The 17603-nt window shown below is 51.1% G+C and overlaps 5 protein-coding genes across 5 annotated transcripts; 3 read left to right on the top strand and 2 right to left on the bottom strand.

Annotated features, from left to right (window-relative positions):
* Positions 1 to 547: 547 nt before the first annotated feature.
* On the top strand, positions 548 to 4214 carry N7503_009526 (uncharacterized protein; the record flags this gene model as incomplete). Its single annotated transcript, XM_057069072.1, has 3 exons — positions 548 to 935; positions 1654 to 3187; positions 3245 to 4214. Exons 1-3 carry the CDS (start codon positions 575 to 577, stop codon positions 4212 to 4214), a joined length of 2865 nt encoding a protein of 954 aa, XP_056915683.1. The 5' UTR covers positions 548 to 574.
* A 900-nt stretch (positions 4215 to 5114) lies between these two features.
* N7503_009525 (carnitine O-acetyltransferase CAT2) lies at positions 5115 to 7333 on the top strand (the record flags this gene model as incomplete). Its single annotated transcript, XM_057069071.1, has 4 exons — positions 5115 to 5198; positions 5287 to 5332; positions 5461 to 7123; positions 7201 to 7333. The coding sequence occupies 4 exons, from the start codon at positions 5115 to 5117 to the stop codon at positions 7331 to 7333; spliced, it is 1926 nt and encodes a 641-aa protein (XP_056915682.1).
* Positions 7334 to 8256: 923 nt separating this feature from the next.
* On the bottom strand, positions 8257 to 9404 carry N7503_009524 (uncharacterized protein; the record flags this gene model as incomplete). Its single annotated transcript, XM_057069070.1, has 3 exons — positions 8257 to 8393; positions 8522 to 8924; positions 8988 to 9404. The coding sequence occupies 3 exons, from the start codon at positions 9402 to 9404 to the stop codon at positions 8257 to 8259; spliced, it is 957 nt and encodes a 318-aa protein (XP_056915681.1).
* A 2002-nt stretch (positions 9405 to 11406) lies between these two features.
* On the top strand, positions 11407 to 13234 carry N7503_009523 (uncharacterized protein; the record flags this gene model as incomplete). Its single annotated transcript, XM_057069069.1, has 2 exons — positions 11407 to 12865; positions 12936 to 13234. The coding sequence occupies 2 exons, from the start codon at positions 11407 to 11409 to the stop codon at positions 13232 to 13234; spliced, it is 1758 nt and encodes a 585-aa protein (XP_056915680.1).
* Positions 13235 to 14794: 1560 nt separating this feature from the next.
* Positions 14795 to 15651, bottom strand: N7503_009522 (RTA1 domain-containing protein; the record flags this gene model as incomplete). The annotated part of the gene is made up of 2 exons (XM_057069068.1): positions 14795 to 15435; positions 15501 to 15651. The coding sequence occupies 2 exons, from the start codon at positions 15649 to 15651 to the stop codon at positions 14795 to 14797; spliced, it is 792 nt and encodes a 263-aa protein (XP_056915679.1).
* Between the last annotated feature and the right edge of the window lie 1952 nt (positions 15652 to 17603).

Below are 17603 nucleotides of genomic sequence, written 5' to 3'. Positions count from 1 at the left end.
TTATATCCCTCAACAGGGAACAACCTGGGGATTGGTCACGAGATCGGTGAAAACCCGACAAACCTGATCAGCGCAGCCTGATGTAGCATAGCTACCTAATTCCGTATATTTCAGGAGAAACTTTTTCAACCCATGTTAGAACACCTTGGATTAAATTCTTGAAGCTCGTTTGTCGTTATCGCGCACGAGTGATTGTGACAGTGATCCGATCTCCACAATGCGAGATACAGTCTTGGCCCCATCACGCTAAAGCCGCATCACTCACCGTTTTTTTTCTCCGTACGCCCAGATTCCTTGACCTCTGGCCTGGACCTCTCGATTTTCCTCTTTCCCTCTACCTCATCAACTTTTACAACCTCCCTTGGAATATTCTACTAAACCTCGGCTACCTTCCCCTCAACCTCTCCCACCTCCGACGGTCGCGCGCACTATTTCCGAAGAGGTCATGGCTCTCGGGATCAACCGCTGATCCTTCATTGTCTCTTTCCCTGGCGCTTTTTCCACCGCCATTCTATCCTAGCGATCCCATCATCACATAGACAAGGGTTCCCATATCCTCGCATAAACAACTCAGATGGATTTCTCCCGACGCTATCAAGGCTCCTGGCCAACCCGTCCATCGCCTCTGGGGACCTCACAAGAATCGCGCAAAGAGCCATCTCGGATACATACCTCGTCGGCGCCCAATGAACCTCGTCGACCAGAGAATGAAAGACCCCGACCTACCAACCGCTTCGACTATGCCTCTCCCACCGCCGCCCAAGTCTACTCGGGCGCATCGCGTGCGTCATACCCGCCCCGAGAAAGTATCAGCGCACAGGCTTCTCCGGTCAGGAGTCAGCAAGGACATACTCGCCATACTAGTCTAGATGGGAGACGCGATCCAATGCACCGCAGACATAACTCCCAGCCACAAGCTGGCTACTCACACGAAGGTAGGCATAGAGCTTTCTCTTGCTTTTTTGCACTATGTTCATTTCTATCGATTCCATTATCCCTCGCTCTACCCCCCTGCATATTTTACCGTGCCCCGGATTCAGGAACATTGGGGTCGGACTTGTCCCGTGGTTCCTGTTTGATCTCTCTCCACTTTCCCAGCACATGCCCTGCTTGATCTATACCTCAGAGGCTGGGACTGAGGTCTAGGGACTGGAAAACAGGGGAATCGGGCTAGAGATCAGGTCCCATCTCCGATCGGCCTGTCCTACCGTGCATCCCTAGCCTCTTGCCTCATGTTTTCCCCCCTGATGCTTCTATTTTCCCCGGTGGCGCTGATCCGCTGCTCGGGAACGCTAGTCTTGATTTGGAACATTTGCACTATCCCTATCTGGGACTAGCGGTCGAGCTTCCGGAGTCACGGGTTCTAGCGTTCTGGGTCCTGAGAATCATCGCCAATCTTCCTTCCTCTTGAGCATTACAAGGCGCGATGAACCACACGCCTTCCCAGTCCGTGCGCCGTGCATCTCATGGCAGCAGTGGTAGCCCCGTCCACTCGGGTGAGTAGAAGTCTTGCGCCAACCCACAGCGGTGTTGCGACCAAGGATCTAGGCGCCCTTTGCATAATGGGACCATCTTTTCTTTTTTGGCTTATCTATCGCGAGTCATGTACCACTATTAAAATCTCCTCGGATGGCTAACTTAATCCCCGCATAGGACAACAAGACTCTTCCGCACCCGCCGGCTTCAACAATCGCCAAATGCCTCCTCCCTCCTCACCTCGTTCTTACGCCTCGCGATCACAATCGGCAAACGCGCCCGCGCCATCCCTAGTCTCTCGCGATACGCTCAATAACCAGGCTCATCGACCAAGCAGCATGTCCATCTTCGACATCCTGGAGGGCCCAAAAAACCCGCCATCCCTGTATTCACAATCCTCCGCCTCGTCGCTTCCCGGCACGGCTTCCACATCTGCCGCAGTGGGCATGCCATCATCCACTGCCCCGACGGGACCATCTCTGGTAGATTCTCGCCGCTCCCAAACTCCCGAACAGTCTTATTTGAACTCGCAGATAGGTCGGCATTACCGATCTGGCTCTGGCGGCGGACCAAGTCTCCTGGGTAGGGATCTGCCACAAATCGGGAGCATGTCTCGCGTTTCTTATCCCGACAAGCCCCATTCAACACAACCTTCCCCACAAAACTCACCGATTGTTCCACACCACGGATCCCGTCGCATGAGCAGTGGCACGATCCCTCGACCGAGCAGCCAGCCACCTAACGCGGAGGCACCTGCGCGTCAACCGGGCTACAGTCCGCTCTCTCGCGCTGGGTCCGATCGATTTGAGCCTGAGCAGCGACCCCCTGCGAAATATTCGGGTCTCAGTTCCCACTCAGGGACTGTCGGGTTCTTTGGGGATCAGGATCGGGAGCGTGTAGCTCATGGGATGGAGGCAAAGGGACAACCCACAGGATCCAGCTCGCGCTATGGCGAACCAAAGCCTGTGGGCCGTCATCCTTGGGACCAGGATCCCTCATCCCGGGAAAGCAAGCGCGCGCCTGAATCAGCTTCGGGTTATGAGCTTGGAGGATTCGGAGGTATTCAAAACTACACCAAATCTTTGGGCTCTCAACCTGGTGGCGGTCGTCAGCCGTCATCGCTGCAAACTGGACACAGCCAGTCGACACCTTCTCGCGAATCGCCCTATCTGAGTAGACAGCCACCTCCACGAATGGGATCCACTCCAAATACAGAGGCAGCTGGAGCAGGACTTCTTGGTCTAGCTGCTGCTGGGGGAGAGGCACGACGCAAGGGAAGTGATGATCTCCTGCAGCCCCATTTGCGTGCAGTTGGTGTCGGTGGGAAACTTGGTGGTCGCGCATCTCCCCTCCCTCAAGCTGTTCAAGGTGCGCAGGCCCCGTTTATCAGTCAATCCGGGGAGCCTAGTATCAAGAATGAGCTGGGTAGGGTGTTCTCCGGCATTGGAAGCGGTGTCGGTGGTGTGACCGCTGGTGCATCTGGCAGTGGGCCATCGACGCCATTGATCGCAAGTCCATTTAAGCACCACAGCGCCACTGGTCGCTCTGTAAATGGGGACGGACTTGATGATGGTCGAGTCTCTCGTTCACTTTCCGCCTCTGGCAACAGGCGATCAAGGAAGTCTAGGACTGAACATGATGCTCACCAACATCGCCCACGTAATCTCTCACATCACCCAGATCACCTACATTTCCCAAACCACCAACATCAGTATGTATCTGGAGGTCACTACGGCTCTGATTCGCATGTACTGACTACGTCTTCTAGTCACCACCACCATCACCATCACCACCACCACCACCTTGACCCTCACAAGGACCCTCAAAAGGCAGAGAAAGAAGCAGATTCCTTAGCCGGGCATCATAATGCTTCCCGCTATGAAGGTTCATGGCCTCCTACCGCCGTGCCACCCCCTATCCGAGCGCCTCGCACCACTGTGAATCTGGAACCTATTCTCTCCAGCGTCGCGCATCTTCCTCGTCATCACCTAGGATCAACGCTATACACCCCTCGCATCAGTACTCCGTCGACCAAGTCTTCTTCAGAAAGTTCGAAATTTGGTTACAGCACGACTCCACAACCGCTTCCACGATTTGAACAGCGTGAAAACTGCACCTTTACTATTCGTGTACCACGCTTCCGAGTTGATCAGAGTCACCGCGAAGAGATATGCGCAAGGCGAGCCCTGTGGGGTACCGGCGTGTACACGGACGACTCTGATCCTGTCGCCGCCGCCATCCACTCGGGCTTCTTCCGAGGTGCCTGGAGTGAGGATGTAGAGTCTATGCTCGATCTAGAAATCAAAGACACCTACCAGCACGCCCCGCCAGCCCCGGAGGCAGATGCCTCAAAGCCAGGCTCCCAGGCCAATGGACCTCGTCTACCGCCCAACCCCCCGCCCAACCAAGATCTTCATATCACACTTCTGATCCTCCCCCGGTTGGAGCGGTACGATGCGACAGTCATGTTTGGACTTAAATCCCGCAAGTGGGATGGTCGGCATGACGGCATGAGTTTCAAGGTACACCGCGTAGACTGGGTGGATGATGGAGTTGGACGCGGCGAGGAGCGAGGCGGCGAAGCCCGACGCAAGCGGCTGCGAACTCTAATGCAGACTGGTCGCATCTGCACGGGGCCCGCGCTAGCCAAGATGGATGAGCTTCGGCGAAGCGGAGTGCAGGTTTCCCGGAACATTGACGGTCAGGAGCAGCCAACGCCCGTTCAACCGGTCTCCTAGAGTGATCTTCCCCGGGAGTCTTGTCTCTTCTAGCCTGCCCTTTCGGTGTGGGGATGGGAACTATACTGGCCCTGTGGAGTCCTGGCCCCGTTTTATTTTCCTTGTGGACCCTGGACAGATCTATGATTTTCCTTGACTTATTCTTTGATTTGTGCCACTTCGATACTTTATCGATATTCTGGGCTGTTTATACCTGCGGATAGCGTTTGATCTCTTACTCTTCTTTGACATTTAGGTTATCCGGATCAACGGGAACGGATGAAGGGATGTTATGGGAACAGCAGGACTAGTTCTGTTCCTTTGCAATTCTTGTTGACTTAGTATACATAATTTCAAGTCCCCGTGGGGAATTTTTATTTCCATTTTCCTTTCAAAGATCAGTGTTCTCCGAGTAATGTGTTGGTTATTTCCCGGCGCTAAGACTCAAGCTCTCCCCGCATTGTGCCCCCATTCGCGGCGGATTGAATATCCACAGATACAGTTTTCATACTTGTATTCTGCGACCTCGCTTTTTTGAAGTCGTATCACTTCACCTTGTTCAATCTGCTTTCTCTCGGTATCCCGAGTCCCGGGTCGGCCGATCCCCTCCTTGTGACTTGCATAGTTCCCACAATAACCCCAGAATTCGAAACAACCGAGGCCCAGATCAATACATAGATTACCGGGGTCTACTGTATTATTGAGCCGAAGCTGCCTTTCATTGGTGGTCTGGCCCCACAAAGCGGTATTAGCGACGTCACGCCTATCCGCGGGCAACATCACTTCGGTCTCCTGCGAAGCCTCGGCTCTTTCACTAAGTATTTGTTCTCCGACACTCCTAGGAACAACTTCGTCTTCATCCTCTCCCCTAGATACCCTCCTTCTCCCTACACACCCCCCTTCCCTACACATACGTGAGGCATGTTTGCTGCTTCTGCTCGAAGCCGTCTCTCTTCTACCTTGTCAAGGCCCCGGCTCCCTCCGACACAACTGCTCGCGCGCTCGGTAAGACGGCCACCTCCGATCCTGTCGCAAGATCTTTTAGGAATTTTCATGATCATTGAAGACCAATTGAGACTGATCGTTCTACCAGACACCTGCTATGGCTCCCCGGCGAAAGGCATCTTCAATCCCTGAGGGTGAGTTCTTATCACATGCGTTGGTGGGGAATGCCGTCATGGTCTCCTTACCTACTTACCAAACACTCTCCATCAATGTGCTCGGTCGAGGAATCCTTGGCTAATAAAATGGAATTTTGTGCGCTTAGGGTACAAGGAGGATCTCTCCAAAGGCAAGATGCTTCGCTTTGAGAACTCTCTGCCCCGCCTCCCCGTGCCATCCCTGGAGGAGACCGGCCGCCGCTACCTAAAGTCCGTCCACCCCCTCGTCTCTGAGGCGGAGTATGAGCGGACCAAGTCCGCTGTGGAGGCTTTCATTCGCCCTGGTGGCGAGGGTGAGCCTCTGCAGAAGCGGTTGCTAGAGCGGGCCGCCAACCCCAAGATCAACAACTGGATTGCCGAATGGTGGAACGAGGCCGCTTATCTGGGTTACCGTGACCCCGTCATTCCTTACGTTTCCTACTTCTACTCCTACCGGGATGACCGTGAGCGTCGTGACCCGGCCAAGCGCGCGGCGGCCATCACCTCTGCTGCCCTGGAGTTCAAGAAGGAGGTTGATGCGGGCTCGCTCGAGCCCGAGTACATGCGCGGTCAGCCCATGGCCATGAGCTCTTACGAGTACATGTTCAACTGCTGCCGTATTCCCGCCGACCCTGCGGATTACCCCCAGAAGTTCTCCGCTGAGGAGAACCAGCACATTGTCGTGGTCCGCAAGAACCAGTTCTACAAGGTGCCCCTGGTCGTTAACGGCCAGGCTCTGAACGTGTCCGAGTTGGAGCAGCAGTTCCAGCGCATCATTGAGATTGCCCAGCCTGCCCCGCCGGTCGGTGTGCTGACTGTTGCTGACCGTGATCACTGGACTGCGGCTCGCAAGAAGCTCATCGCTGCCGATCCGGCCAACGAGCAGGCTCTGCGTGATATCGAGTCTGCTGGATTCTTGGTTTGCTTGGATGACGCTAAGCCCGTTACTCTGGAGGAGCGCTCACACCAGTACTGGCACGGTGACGGTTCCAACCGCTGGTTTGACAAGCCCCTGCAGTTCATTGTCAACGACAACGGTACCGCCGGCTTTATGGGCGAGCACAGCATGATGGACGGAACACCCACTCACCGCTTGAACGACCACGTTAACAACCTTATCTTCAACAAGCGTATCGACCTCTCTGCCAAGTCTGTCCGCTCCCAGCTCTCCGACCCCAAGCCCATCACCTTCCACCTAAACAAGGAAACCAACGAGGCCATCGACTTCGCGGCCCAATACCACCGCAAGCAGATCGCCGACCATGAGCTAGTCGTGCAAGCCTTCCAGGGCTACGGAAAGGGTCTGATTAAGAAGTTTAAGTGCAGCCCTGACGCCTACGTCCAGATGGTCATCCAACTCGCCTACTTTAAGATGTACGGCAAGAACCGACCTACCTACGAGTCTGCCTCAACCCGTAAATTCCAGGAAGGCCGTACAGAGACTACCCGCACCGTCTCCGACGAGAGCGTTGCCTTCTGCAAGGCTTTCCATGATCACACTGTCCCCCGCGAGGAGGTCGTTAAGCTCTTCCGTGCTGCTTTGTCCCAGCACACTAAGTATACTCTCGAGGCTAGTGATGGCCGTGGTGTTGATCGTCACCTCTTTGGTCTCAAGAAGCTTCTCCAGCCTGGTGAGAAGCTTCCCGCTCTTTATGAGGATCCTGCATACTCCTACTCCGGTTCTTGGTACATTTCTTCTTCCCAGCTGAGCTCAGAATACTTCAACGGATACGGATGGAGCCAGGTTATTGATGATGGATTCGGTATCGCCTACATGATCAACGAGAACAGGTACATATCCCCTTCCCTCCTCTTCCCTCCTCTCACCTTCGCCTTTGTCTTGTGTCATCAGCACTAACATCATCCAGTCTCAACTTCAACATCGTCTGCAAACGCCTCGGCGCTCACCGCATGAGCTACTTCTTGAACGAGGCTGCCACCGAGCTTCGGGATGTGCTTATGCCCGACCTGGCTGCCCAGTCTGAGAAGGCTAAGCTGTAGTTTTCGAGTTGTATCATCCGGTTTTTTTCTTATTCCTATCTTGTTTGAGATTTGGTTTCACTTCAGCAGCGTCTTCGATAGATGAATATATTGGTGCGGGTTTTCTGTACCTATACAACAATACGCATGGTTTTTTTTTTCTACCTTCGCTAGGTATAGTTGGGGTTAGAATGATATGCTTGCATCTAGTAAATGTTTCGATTGCTTCCAGGTTTCCTAGTTCCAAGGTTGGTTGGGCTTACACAAGGTAGGCAATGGTGCACTGCCCATGATGGCTACTCCATAACTTATCACTTAAATATACTTAGACATATTGTAGGATCTATACCTTCCTCACAAAGAAAAGGCAAATGACAATTTTGAATTTGATGTATTCACTACGACTTCCAAGGTTCCAAGGATGTACGATATACAGACTCCTGTAATCATATCTCGTGGTTGATGATTATCGTGATACAAATGGGCCGTGCGACCATGGATGCCTTGCTTGCTGAACGGACTTGACGGATACAATCTGTCTCTAGATGATACCATAGCCTGTCAAGCATGATGCATAGGTTTAGGTCCACTACCACACTCCTGTTGGGTAAATCTGCATCACTGCAACCTCATTCCAGACGCAGAGACACTTCATTGTGCTTCAAAAATATCCATGAGAGGGATTTCACAGCGCCCCAACTGTACATCCGAGATTGAGAACCGGGACTAAGTACTAGGAGGTGCCAAGAGTAACGAAGGAAAAAATCCCTCATGAGAAGGTGAGCGTCACGAGGTGATCTGGAGATCCTTCATCAGGCCATGTTGATATGAGCGCAAATGGCCCACTCGATTGAGAATGGAAAGTTCAATGCGAGTCATGACTAATCTTAATCCGGAATGGCCGCTGGTCTTTAGGTGAGATGACGACTTTTTTGGGGAAAGTTTCAGTCTTTCCCGTCTGCCGATCTGACGGCAGGCGGGTCCGCCGCTTCGGCCCCCTCTTGCCCCGATGTATCACCCGATCCAGTAGCTGGGGAGGCCGATGGTCTCGCAGAGACGGTCAGGTCTCCTATCTGTCGTTCTGTAGAGAGTTAGAATGCCGTGTCCGTATTCTGTACCCCATGCTATGAAAAAGAACTCCCCACTCCCCCACCTTATGTGAAAGTCTCTCTGCGTAATGACTGGGGGAAAGATGGAACTACTGCTTACCTAATTCTCGAATTCTTTGTCGTAGCATTTGATTTTCTCGGCTCAACATGGCTGCCTCAGCTTGGTAGTATGTATTTTCATCTCGGCTTCCACGGCGCGATGAATTCGGTAGTGCTGGGAATGCCTCCGTGCCTTCGGATCCTCGCGACGCATCTTGTGGTTGCAAATTTGGAGATGTCGTTTGACTGGGTGGCCGTGAGGATCGGCGATTGGAAACCGAAGAGATCGACAGCCGACTGCTGGGTGCCTGCACAGGCGGGGGGATAGGAAGGGAAAACGAGGAGGACCGTTCGGATGGAGTAAGTTCGTCGACAACTGCTGTGCTGGCACCCGGCTGCGTGGACTGTTGTTGGAATTGTTGTAGCTGGGCCTGCTGGCTGCGAATCATCTGCAGTAGACGGTTCTATTCCTCATTGATTAGACTCTTGTTTTTGAATTAAAGTAGTTAAATCATTGAAAAACCTACCACTTGCGCCTCTTGCTCCTGTTCTAATTCCTGGTGTAGCTCGCCGAGAGAAGGTGCGCGCTGGTGATGCGGGTCCGCTGTCGCAAAGACCGGGCTGCCGCCGTGACTGGTGGGACTGGCTGTACGGAATGCATGGCCGATGGAGGAGCGGTGGTCGGCCCAGGGGCTCTCGCCGTGATTTCCCGAGGCGCTAGGCGACTCGTTCAGGTTTAGATTCATGCCGGCAGCGGACCGGCGTCGTTCGGAAACCGATAGTCGGCCCGCACTTGATCCGCGGGAGGGTCGAGGGGAAGTCGTGTTGGGGTTCATTGGAGCGGGGGCGGTCCCTGGAGAGGCAGTCGGGGGGTTGCGGTGAGGGAGGGATGAAGAGGTGGAAGATGAGCGAGACTGCGGAAGAGAGTTGATATCTGGGCACATGGTGAGAGGGACCAGGGTTTCAAATGATATGAGTACAACTTCAATAGAATCTAACGTTGGTGAGCTACATTACTGTCAAGAGCATAATGAGGCGCTGACTCAGCCACTTGGCGGGGCAGGTGACATCACATGATGCCATGCAAACAGGCCTTGGTGCCTGAGGTGTCTACGGGGATCCCCCAGTTTCTCCATAAACAGCGTTAACAATCCAGAACCTGGGGTATGACCCTCGTGACAAATTACTTTGTGAGTCACAGTGACCATCCCCTTTTTGGCCCCGACTGTTATCCCAAGAATCCTCCTCATTTATTCCAAGGGCCAGAAGCGTCTACCAAATGAATCGGGCGCGTTCGTACCTGGGTGCGGCCAGATTCAGACTACCAAGGGACAGAACGGCGTCTCCGAGAGGCAGTGGCGCCTCAAAACTTAATACTTCAAATATACTACATCCGCTTCGACAACATCTCATGATTCATGATTCTGGTGTTTTATACCCGAGATCATCACAACTCGCGTGGCTTGATCGGGATCGACGATCACGGCCCATGTGCAGGAATGCAATCCAATTGCGGCATCCTGCAACTGTGGTTGTTTCCGGACAACGTACCACCGGATTGTGACTGAAGCCAAACTTTGTTTCAAAAAAAAAAAAGGGGGGGATTATGGGGTCACAATGCATCCCCAAGTATGGTTGACATCGGCGCTTTGACTAATGTTCAATTCTGGAAAAAACTCACCATGCAGATCTCAGGATTTCAGTGTTTCGGCTTGGAGGTAGAGAGTAAGCGCAGCCCGTCAAAACAAGACTCTGGGCCCCTGCTCGGATGACGATCGCCCCGACGCCACGCCCGTCAGTCCCATGGCTGTAGCGGTACCTGCTCCTGATTCCTGAACGAACCATGGCCAAGACTTAGGAAGCCCAGCCTGACGTCACATGAAGCCACCACAGGTACGTTAAAATTTTTTTTTCTTGGATTTGGCGACTTGAATCCTGAGGGCCTCGGACAGCCCGGCTTTGCCCATGGGGAATAGATTTAATTTCTGCGTCATTTTTTCCCATTGTAGTTACACTTCTGAGCGCGATGGAGAACCATGCGGCCTGGGAGCGTTGACCCAATAATGTCGGCTCCTTGCATCGTGGGGCACCACACGTCCCTCCCCATATTTTCCCTCAGTTTTGATATCTCGGTCTTTGTGGTGAAAAATTGATGTCGCATGCATCTTGAAATGGGCCTTGGCTAGCCTCTTCCCGAGATCCCGATGCGGGCATTCTCACGGTCTTCTCACGGTCTTTTCACGGCACCAAAAACGGCTCGGAAAGGGTCCGGCGTGAACAACTGCACTGACGACCGCCATCGGCCATGGGTTAAGTGGAGCCGGTTGTCCAATTGCGGGTTATTGTGCCCATGGGGGCTTACGGTTTACCTATTCCCGGGGGAAGGGGCGTCATCTTACGCCCAACTCCAACAGGGAAAAAAAAAGCAAATTAATACCCAAAGTCAAATTTGGAGGAGAAAAATAAAAGCTCACCCATTTAACTCCTAAATCTTTCTATTCAGCAAATCTCCGCGATTGTATTGAGGGAATTTATAATAGAGTGGATCACACTGGGGAAAAACGGGAAATGGTACAAAGTCGGCATCCCGCTAATTCGGTAGGGAAACTGGAGAGCGAGTAAAAAAAATCTGGAGAAAGACTTTCCCTAAATGGAATTTAGAGTAAATTCCATTATGTACAGTAATTGCCCTGGTTAAGTGAAATCTGGGGGCTTAAATCTATGGTTCCAAGGAATGTGCTTGCCGCATCTGATCTCTACGTCGTTGCATTAGGAAAAGTAAGTATTTATTACTTTCGTTCCCCCCTCTTCCACCTCCACATCTTTTACTCCGCGTCTCTCCCATACTTTCCTTCTCTAATATTTGGGCTGTTTGTTTCCCCAGGTTTTCTCTTCCATACACTTCCCGTTTGTCTTTCTTGTACCCTTTATCCCAACCCGGACAAGATGGAAAGCAACCCAGGAAAACCGGGCAACGGCCGAGATGTTCTACAGACATCAGAGACATCCAGCACTACTCACGATGTCGTGCCCATGAATGAAAAATCAGATAATCTACACCAATTAGAAAATGCCTCCCCCGATGGCCGCATTATACTCACCGAGGATATGTGCTACGACAGACTAGGATACTCCTTCAGCGAGAAACGCAAGTGGTTGATCATTGGTGTCATTTTCCTGGTCCAGGTCTCCATGAACTTCAACACCTCGCTCTACTCCAACGGTCTTTCCGGAATTTCGGAGGAGTTCGGTGTCTCGATGCAAGCTGCTCGATGCGGTGCCATGATTTTCCTGGTTCTATACGCTTTCGGTTGCGAGCTGTGGGCACCTTGGAGTGAGGAGTTGGGTCGCAAGCCTATTCTGCAGCTTTCTTTGTTGTTCGTCAATATCTTCCAACTGCCTGTGGCACTAGCTCCGAACTTTGCCTCCATCATGGTCGGTCGAGCTCTTGGAGGTCTCTCATCGGCCGGTGGTTCGGTGACTTTGGGCATGATTGCGGATTTATGGGAGGCAGATACCCAGCAGTATGCGGTTGCGGCCGTCGTTTTCTCCTCAGTGGGTGGCTCGGTTCTGGGCCCAGTCATCGGTGGTTTTGTGGAGGCCTTCCTCCCCTGGCGCTGGAACATCTGGATTCAGCTTATCTTCGGTGGCTTTGTCCAGATCATGCATTTCTTCCTCGTTCCCGAGACCCGTACCACCGTCCTCATGGACCGCATTGCAAAGAAGATGCGTGAGAGCGGCGAGAACCCCAACATCTATGGTCCTACCGAGAATATGACCTTCCGTGAGCGTTTCCCTCCTCGTGAGATCCTGTCCACCTGGATCCGTCCATTCCGCATGTTCTTGACCGAGCCAATTGTCTTGACTCTCTCCCTATTGAGTGGATTCAGCGACGCCCTGATTTTCATGTTTATCCAGTCTCTGTCCTTGGTCTATGGTCAGTGGGGATTCAACACCTGGCAACTCGGTCTTGCATTCATTCCCATTGTGGTTGGATACTTCATTGCGTGGATCTCTTGGTTCCCAGTGATTAAGCGGAACGTGGCCGAGCGTGCCGCCAACCCCGATAGTGAACGGGCCCAGTATGAGTCTCGCCTCTGGTGGTTGCTGTACACTGCACCCTGCTTGCCCATCGGTTTGATTGGCTTTGCCTGGACCAGTCTGCCACAATGCCACTGGATCGGATCTATGATCTTCGCTGCCATCATTGGTATCGCCAACTATGCTATCTATATGGCTACTATTGACTACATGATCTGTGCTTACGGTCCGTACTCTGCCTCGGCCACTGGTGGAAATGGATGGTCGCGCGACTTCCTGGCTGGTGTTCTGACTATCCCCGCGACTCCCTTCTTCACCAACATCGGTAGCACAGACCACGTCGAATGGGCCTGTACCATTCTTTGTAAGTTCCTACCCGTAGCTATGTCTCCAATTCTATGTCTCCAATCGTTGCTAATTTTGACTCCCTGCAGTCTTCATCTCACTCGTGTTGGTCGCTGCTGTCTACGTCATCTACTGGAAGGGCCCTGCCCTGCGCAAGCGTTCTCCGTTCGCCCAGCAGCTGAACGAGGCTCGCCACGACCTGGCCATCCAGGGCCGACGTGTATCTAAGGTTCCTGAAGCATCGCGTGCCAACTCATACGCCCGATCCCAGCAAGATCTTCGTCTCCGCCAGGCTCTGGGCAGCCGCCCCGGCTCCCGTATCAACTCTCGGGCCAACTCGCGGGCCAACTCGCGGGCGAACTCCCGCCGCAACAGCGTGAACCTTTAAGACTGGAGAGTCAGCCTCAAATCTCCAAACCTCCTCAACACCAAACCAAAAGACAATACACGACTCGAAAATGTGATCATTAATAGGCAATGCACCTTTCAGCCATGGTGGCAATCTATACAACCACCGTCTACGATATGGGCTTGCAATGGAAAGGACTGGGTTGGAGATTTAGGCGCATTTCACACCTTCCTTTCTCTGTTCATGTTTTTTCCATGGCATTATTCCTTGCGCTGGGCGTGGTGGACTTGTTCAAAAATTATTTTTCCGGTTGATCGCTGGGCATACGACTGTCTGACCAGGATGTCTAGGTGGCATCCTCGTTTTAGAAGACGGCGTACTCACTTAATGTGTTGCTTCTACCTGGCTAGCAAAGGTCTCGATGGAATTTATGGACTGCCAGGTTTTTATGTACTTTAGTCCTTCGGCTCCGTGATACCTTCTTACGAATCCCATGAATTAGCTTATTATTCACACAATCTCTCTAAAATGTCTATTGTTTCATTAAGACTTTTGGACATTAAACCCTCTAGCCACTTACCAGATGATCTGCAACAAATTGTACCATTTTCTGATATCCTTTCCCCAGATCTCGAATCTCTAATAAGTACTATACCGACGATCAGCGGAGTTTCTCGCGTGGGCTTACAACTTAGTGGGACTAGATCGATCTGATCTACCCGACTTCCCGACTGTTCCGATGTTAGAGTAGCATTGGCGAATCTGGGCCTTACCGGATCCGGTATGATATTAACTTTCAAGCAGGTCCCCGGATTCGAGTTACACTACCTGATTAGGCACTTGGAGTTCCGTGTTGGGTGTTACTGCACTAAGTGGTATTTGAGGCAGCATCAACTTGGTATTCGGATGCGGAATACCCTTTGGCTTGCTCAAGTGGTCTAGATGCAGTCTTTTCAAGCCTCTTTAGTCTCCATCCTTGCAATGTGCAGGCGATACATCTTGGCAGAAGTTGAAGGTAGAACTTGAAGTCAGGTCTGTCTCCAAAGGCCTCTATTTCAAATACTGGGTGCTTCTTTCTCTATGTAGTGCGTCAGATAAAGTATCTATGGTTTTGATCTCTAGAGGTAAACTGAGCGCCTAGAATGGCCGTCTGAGACGCCTTATTGGCACCTTATTGGTGCCCTTTTGGCCGGGAATTGAGACGTTGATGTCTTTAGGTTTACCCTCAAGCACTCAGAATTACATGATTCCCACGATTTCGCGTAAATGCAGTTGAGTATATGACCTCCACTTGCCTATGAAGACAGGCAACTAAATACGTGTAAGCAGACCTGCCTCTACATCAGGTACCTCTATGCTATCTCATACACACTGCCCAGTAATTGCGCAGCACTGCAGGTTGTGTTCAAATTTCTAGTCAAATGCGACTTGGGTGTGTATCCGATTCGCTGATAATGCTTCCCAACAAAGAAGTCCTAGGAAATTGCTCAAAATGGTCTACAGTTTGAAGCCCAATGGTGTGGGAGATAGAGACTTCAATTATACATCCAATGCTTAAAAAAGTCTAGCCTAGTATCATACCCTCGTTCCAGAATCAAGTTACCGCATCTCCATTCCAAGTCCAGTATAACTCCTTGTAACAAGGACCTTCCCAGGGTGAAAAAAATGAAAGACAGCTTGAACGACAAACATTGGAATCGTGTCGAACACGTACATGAATGCCTCGTGGCCCATCATGTACCCGTCATTCCCTTGGCAGAACTCGATAATTCGATAAAAACACCGAATTATAATCAATCCTGATACAGCAAATAGAACAAAGAGCAAATTTCCATATGGCAAGTTACGTAGCGCAGTCTTGGTCTGCTGAACTCGCCGCCCAAATATGATCGCGATCGTAAGAAATCCCCCGAAGAAGAAAAGTTGAATGAAAAGGCCTACGATTGTAATCCTCTGTCCCATCTTCGACATAGAGGCAATCGCCATCATACCTCCACCGGAGGCTTGTGTCAGAAACGCAAGAACGTCTCCAATCACAAATATCTTGGTAACCTTTTGTGGTGATACAATGGATAATGATGGCTCTCCGGCGTAGGTAACGATACGTCCGTATATCATGTATATCGTAGCAGCATAAAGAGAGGGCGGGAGTAGAATGCAGACATTTTGTCCAATATACGGGCCCATAGCTGTGGTGTCCGCTGCTGAAGCGGCACGAAATATGTAGCCCAACGTCATCACTGTGCGCCATACGTTAGTTGGTGTCATCAACGCTGTATTTACAGGAACACAGGAACCAACTCACTGAGTGCCCCAACGATGAATGTCGTGAAAAAGAAGCACTTCATCGCGACTAGCTGAAATATATGGTAGCCAGCACTGGCTCCGTAGCAGATCAGTGCAATAATCGCTCCCACTTTGCTGGGACTGTAGTCATAGAAAGACCAGTCTGCCATGGTGAACGTGGGCAGTAAGATTGTTTGTCCAAAAAGCAAAATAGATTATAGAGAATGAACGGAAGCGAGCAACACTTGGAGAGGCCTGGAAGGCAAGCTGAGAGAAGGAGCTGAGGAAAGAGCGCAAAGAAAAGACTGGAAAAAAAAGACAGACGAGGAACTGTTTGGAACTGTTTAAGAGCAGGAATCCGCGAAGGCATCTCTCTCTTATGTGTCTTACATCGGAGCCCAGGTCTATTCTGATCAACAATAATGTTGCGTCTTCCTAGCTTTGATTCTATTTTGGTTCGTATAGTCGTTCTTGTGGCTAACTAATCAGCTCCACTGAAGGACAAAATCCGTAATTCCAGGCCCAAACCTACAGATATGCGATATTGACCAATCAAAAGACTTACGTACTCGTACCTTTAGCGCCTCATGTGGGGCCAAGATCCCGTAGCCTCAAAAAGCATAAAATAGGAATGAGTGAGAGCACACGAAGCCGCCTTGACCACAGAGCTATGATTGACCGTGGTCCTCATTTTGTAGCCATGGTATCAGGACACTGGCAAGCCTTGGCAAGAGTGGATTCCTAGGTTTTGACTCGCGGATCACGTGGTCGTTGGCCCTCAGCCTTTTCATGCTGAGCCAGGCAAATTTCATGATTGTATTGAATGTGAATGCCTAATAAATCTTCCTCCTATTTACTTTGCTCACCGAACATTGTCAAATGTCTTGTTCGGGCCTACTCGCAGCTGTGGTCTGTGAGCTTTATTCTGCAACGTCATACCAGTCGGAATGCCCCTTAGTCGACGGTCGCACAAAAAATCAAAAACTGGTTGTTTGAGCTGTAAGAAACGTAGAATAAAGGTAAGAAACTTGACATTGATGTCAACTTTGGCGCATCCTGATTTCTGCAGATCGAGGAGCAAGGATATATCTTGTTTGCTTGATGTCCATATGACTCCCGAGGTCACCACTTAGAAGATGATTGCTAAAATTATTGCACAGTGCGATGAAGGCAAGCCTACGTGTGGAAACTGTCTTCAGCATAGAATCAAATGTGAATTTGGGAAACCTCCTGCTCCAAGCCCATTCATACAGTCAAAGCTCAGTGCGCCTTTCCCACCTTCAGATAAAACCACGACATCCTCTGCAATCTTGTCAAAATCACCTTCAAGCCATCAAAAACCACTAGAGGACGACACAACGGATTTCAAACTTCTTCATCATTTCACCACATCGACCTATCGCACCCTATCCGACAAAGCTGAGCTACAATCTCTATGGCAACTACAGATCCCCGAGCTAGCGTTCTCACACACATTTCTTTTGCGGATGATCTTTGCCGTATCTGCCCTGCATTTGTGCCGCATAACGTCTAGTACGTACCATCTACAATATGCACATCAACAATATGAAGCAGCACTACGATCCTCCGCAGCAGCTCTCTCGAAAATCTCTTTTCTCAACTGCCATGCAATATACGCGTGTGCTGCCCTCGGGTTCGTATTCGAGCTTGCGACACTCAACAACGGCAATGTCCTTCTCTACAGTACTGATGGCCTTCTGGCACCCTGGATCGTACACTTGCGAGGCTTGCGAACAATCTTGGATTCTTCCTGGCACGACCTTGAGTCTGGCGCGCTGAGTGGCCTTTTCCAGCCTAGCATCGGGCAGGGCGTTGTAGGAGATATTGAAACCTGTCTGGGCCGATTCTCGGCTTATATTCAATCGATAAGCATTGATGAGGAGTACCTTCCTTCTTACTTATTGGCTCTTGAAGAACTCGTGACTTGGTCGAAAATGGTTGAAATTGGATTTGTTGGCTGGATGTGCCATACTAGCGATGGGTTTGTGAATCTGCTAACAAGGAAAGACCCTTTCGCACTAGTTATCTTTGCTCATTCGTGCGTCCTGTTGGATTATGGAGAACCGAAGTATTGGATTGAAAAAGCGGCCAAGCATTTGCT

This window comes from Penicillium pulvis, assembly GCF_028828015.1.
Source record: "Penicillium pulvis strain IBT 33274 chromosome Unknown scaffold_8_segment0_segment0, whole genome shotgun sequence".
NCBI lineage: Eukaryota > Fungi > Ascomycota > Eurotiomycetes > Eurotiales > Aspergillaceae > Penicillium > Penicillium pulvis.
This window is presented reverse-complemented; position numbering and strand designations above follow the sequence as displayed.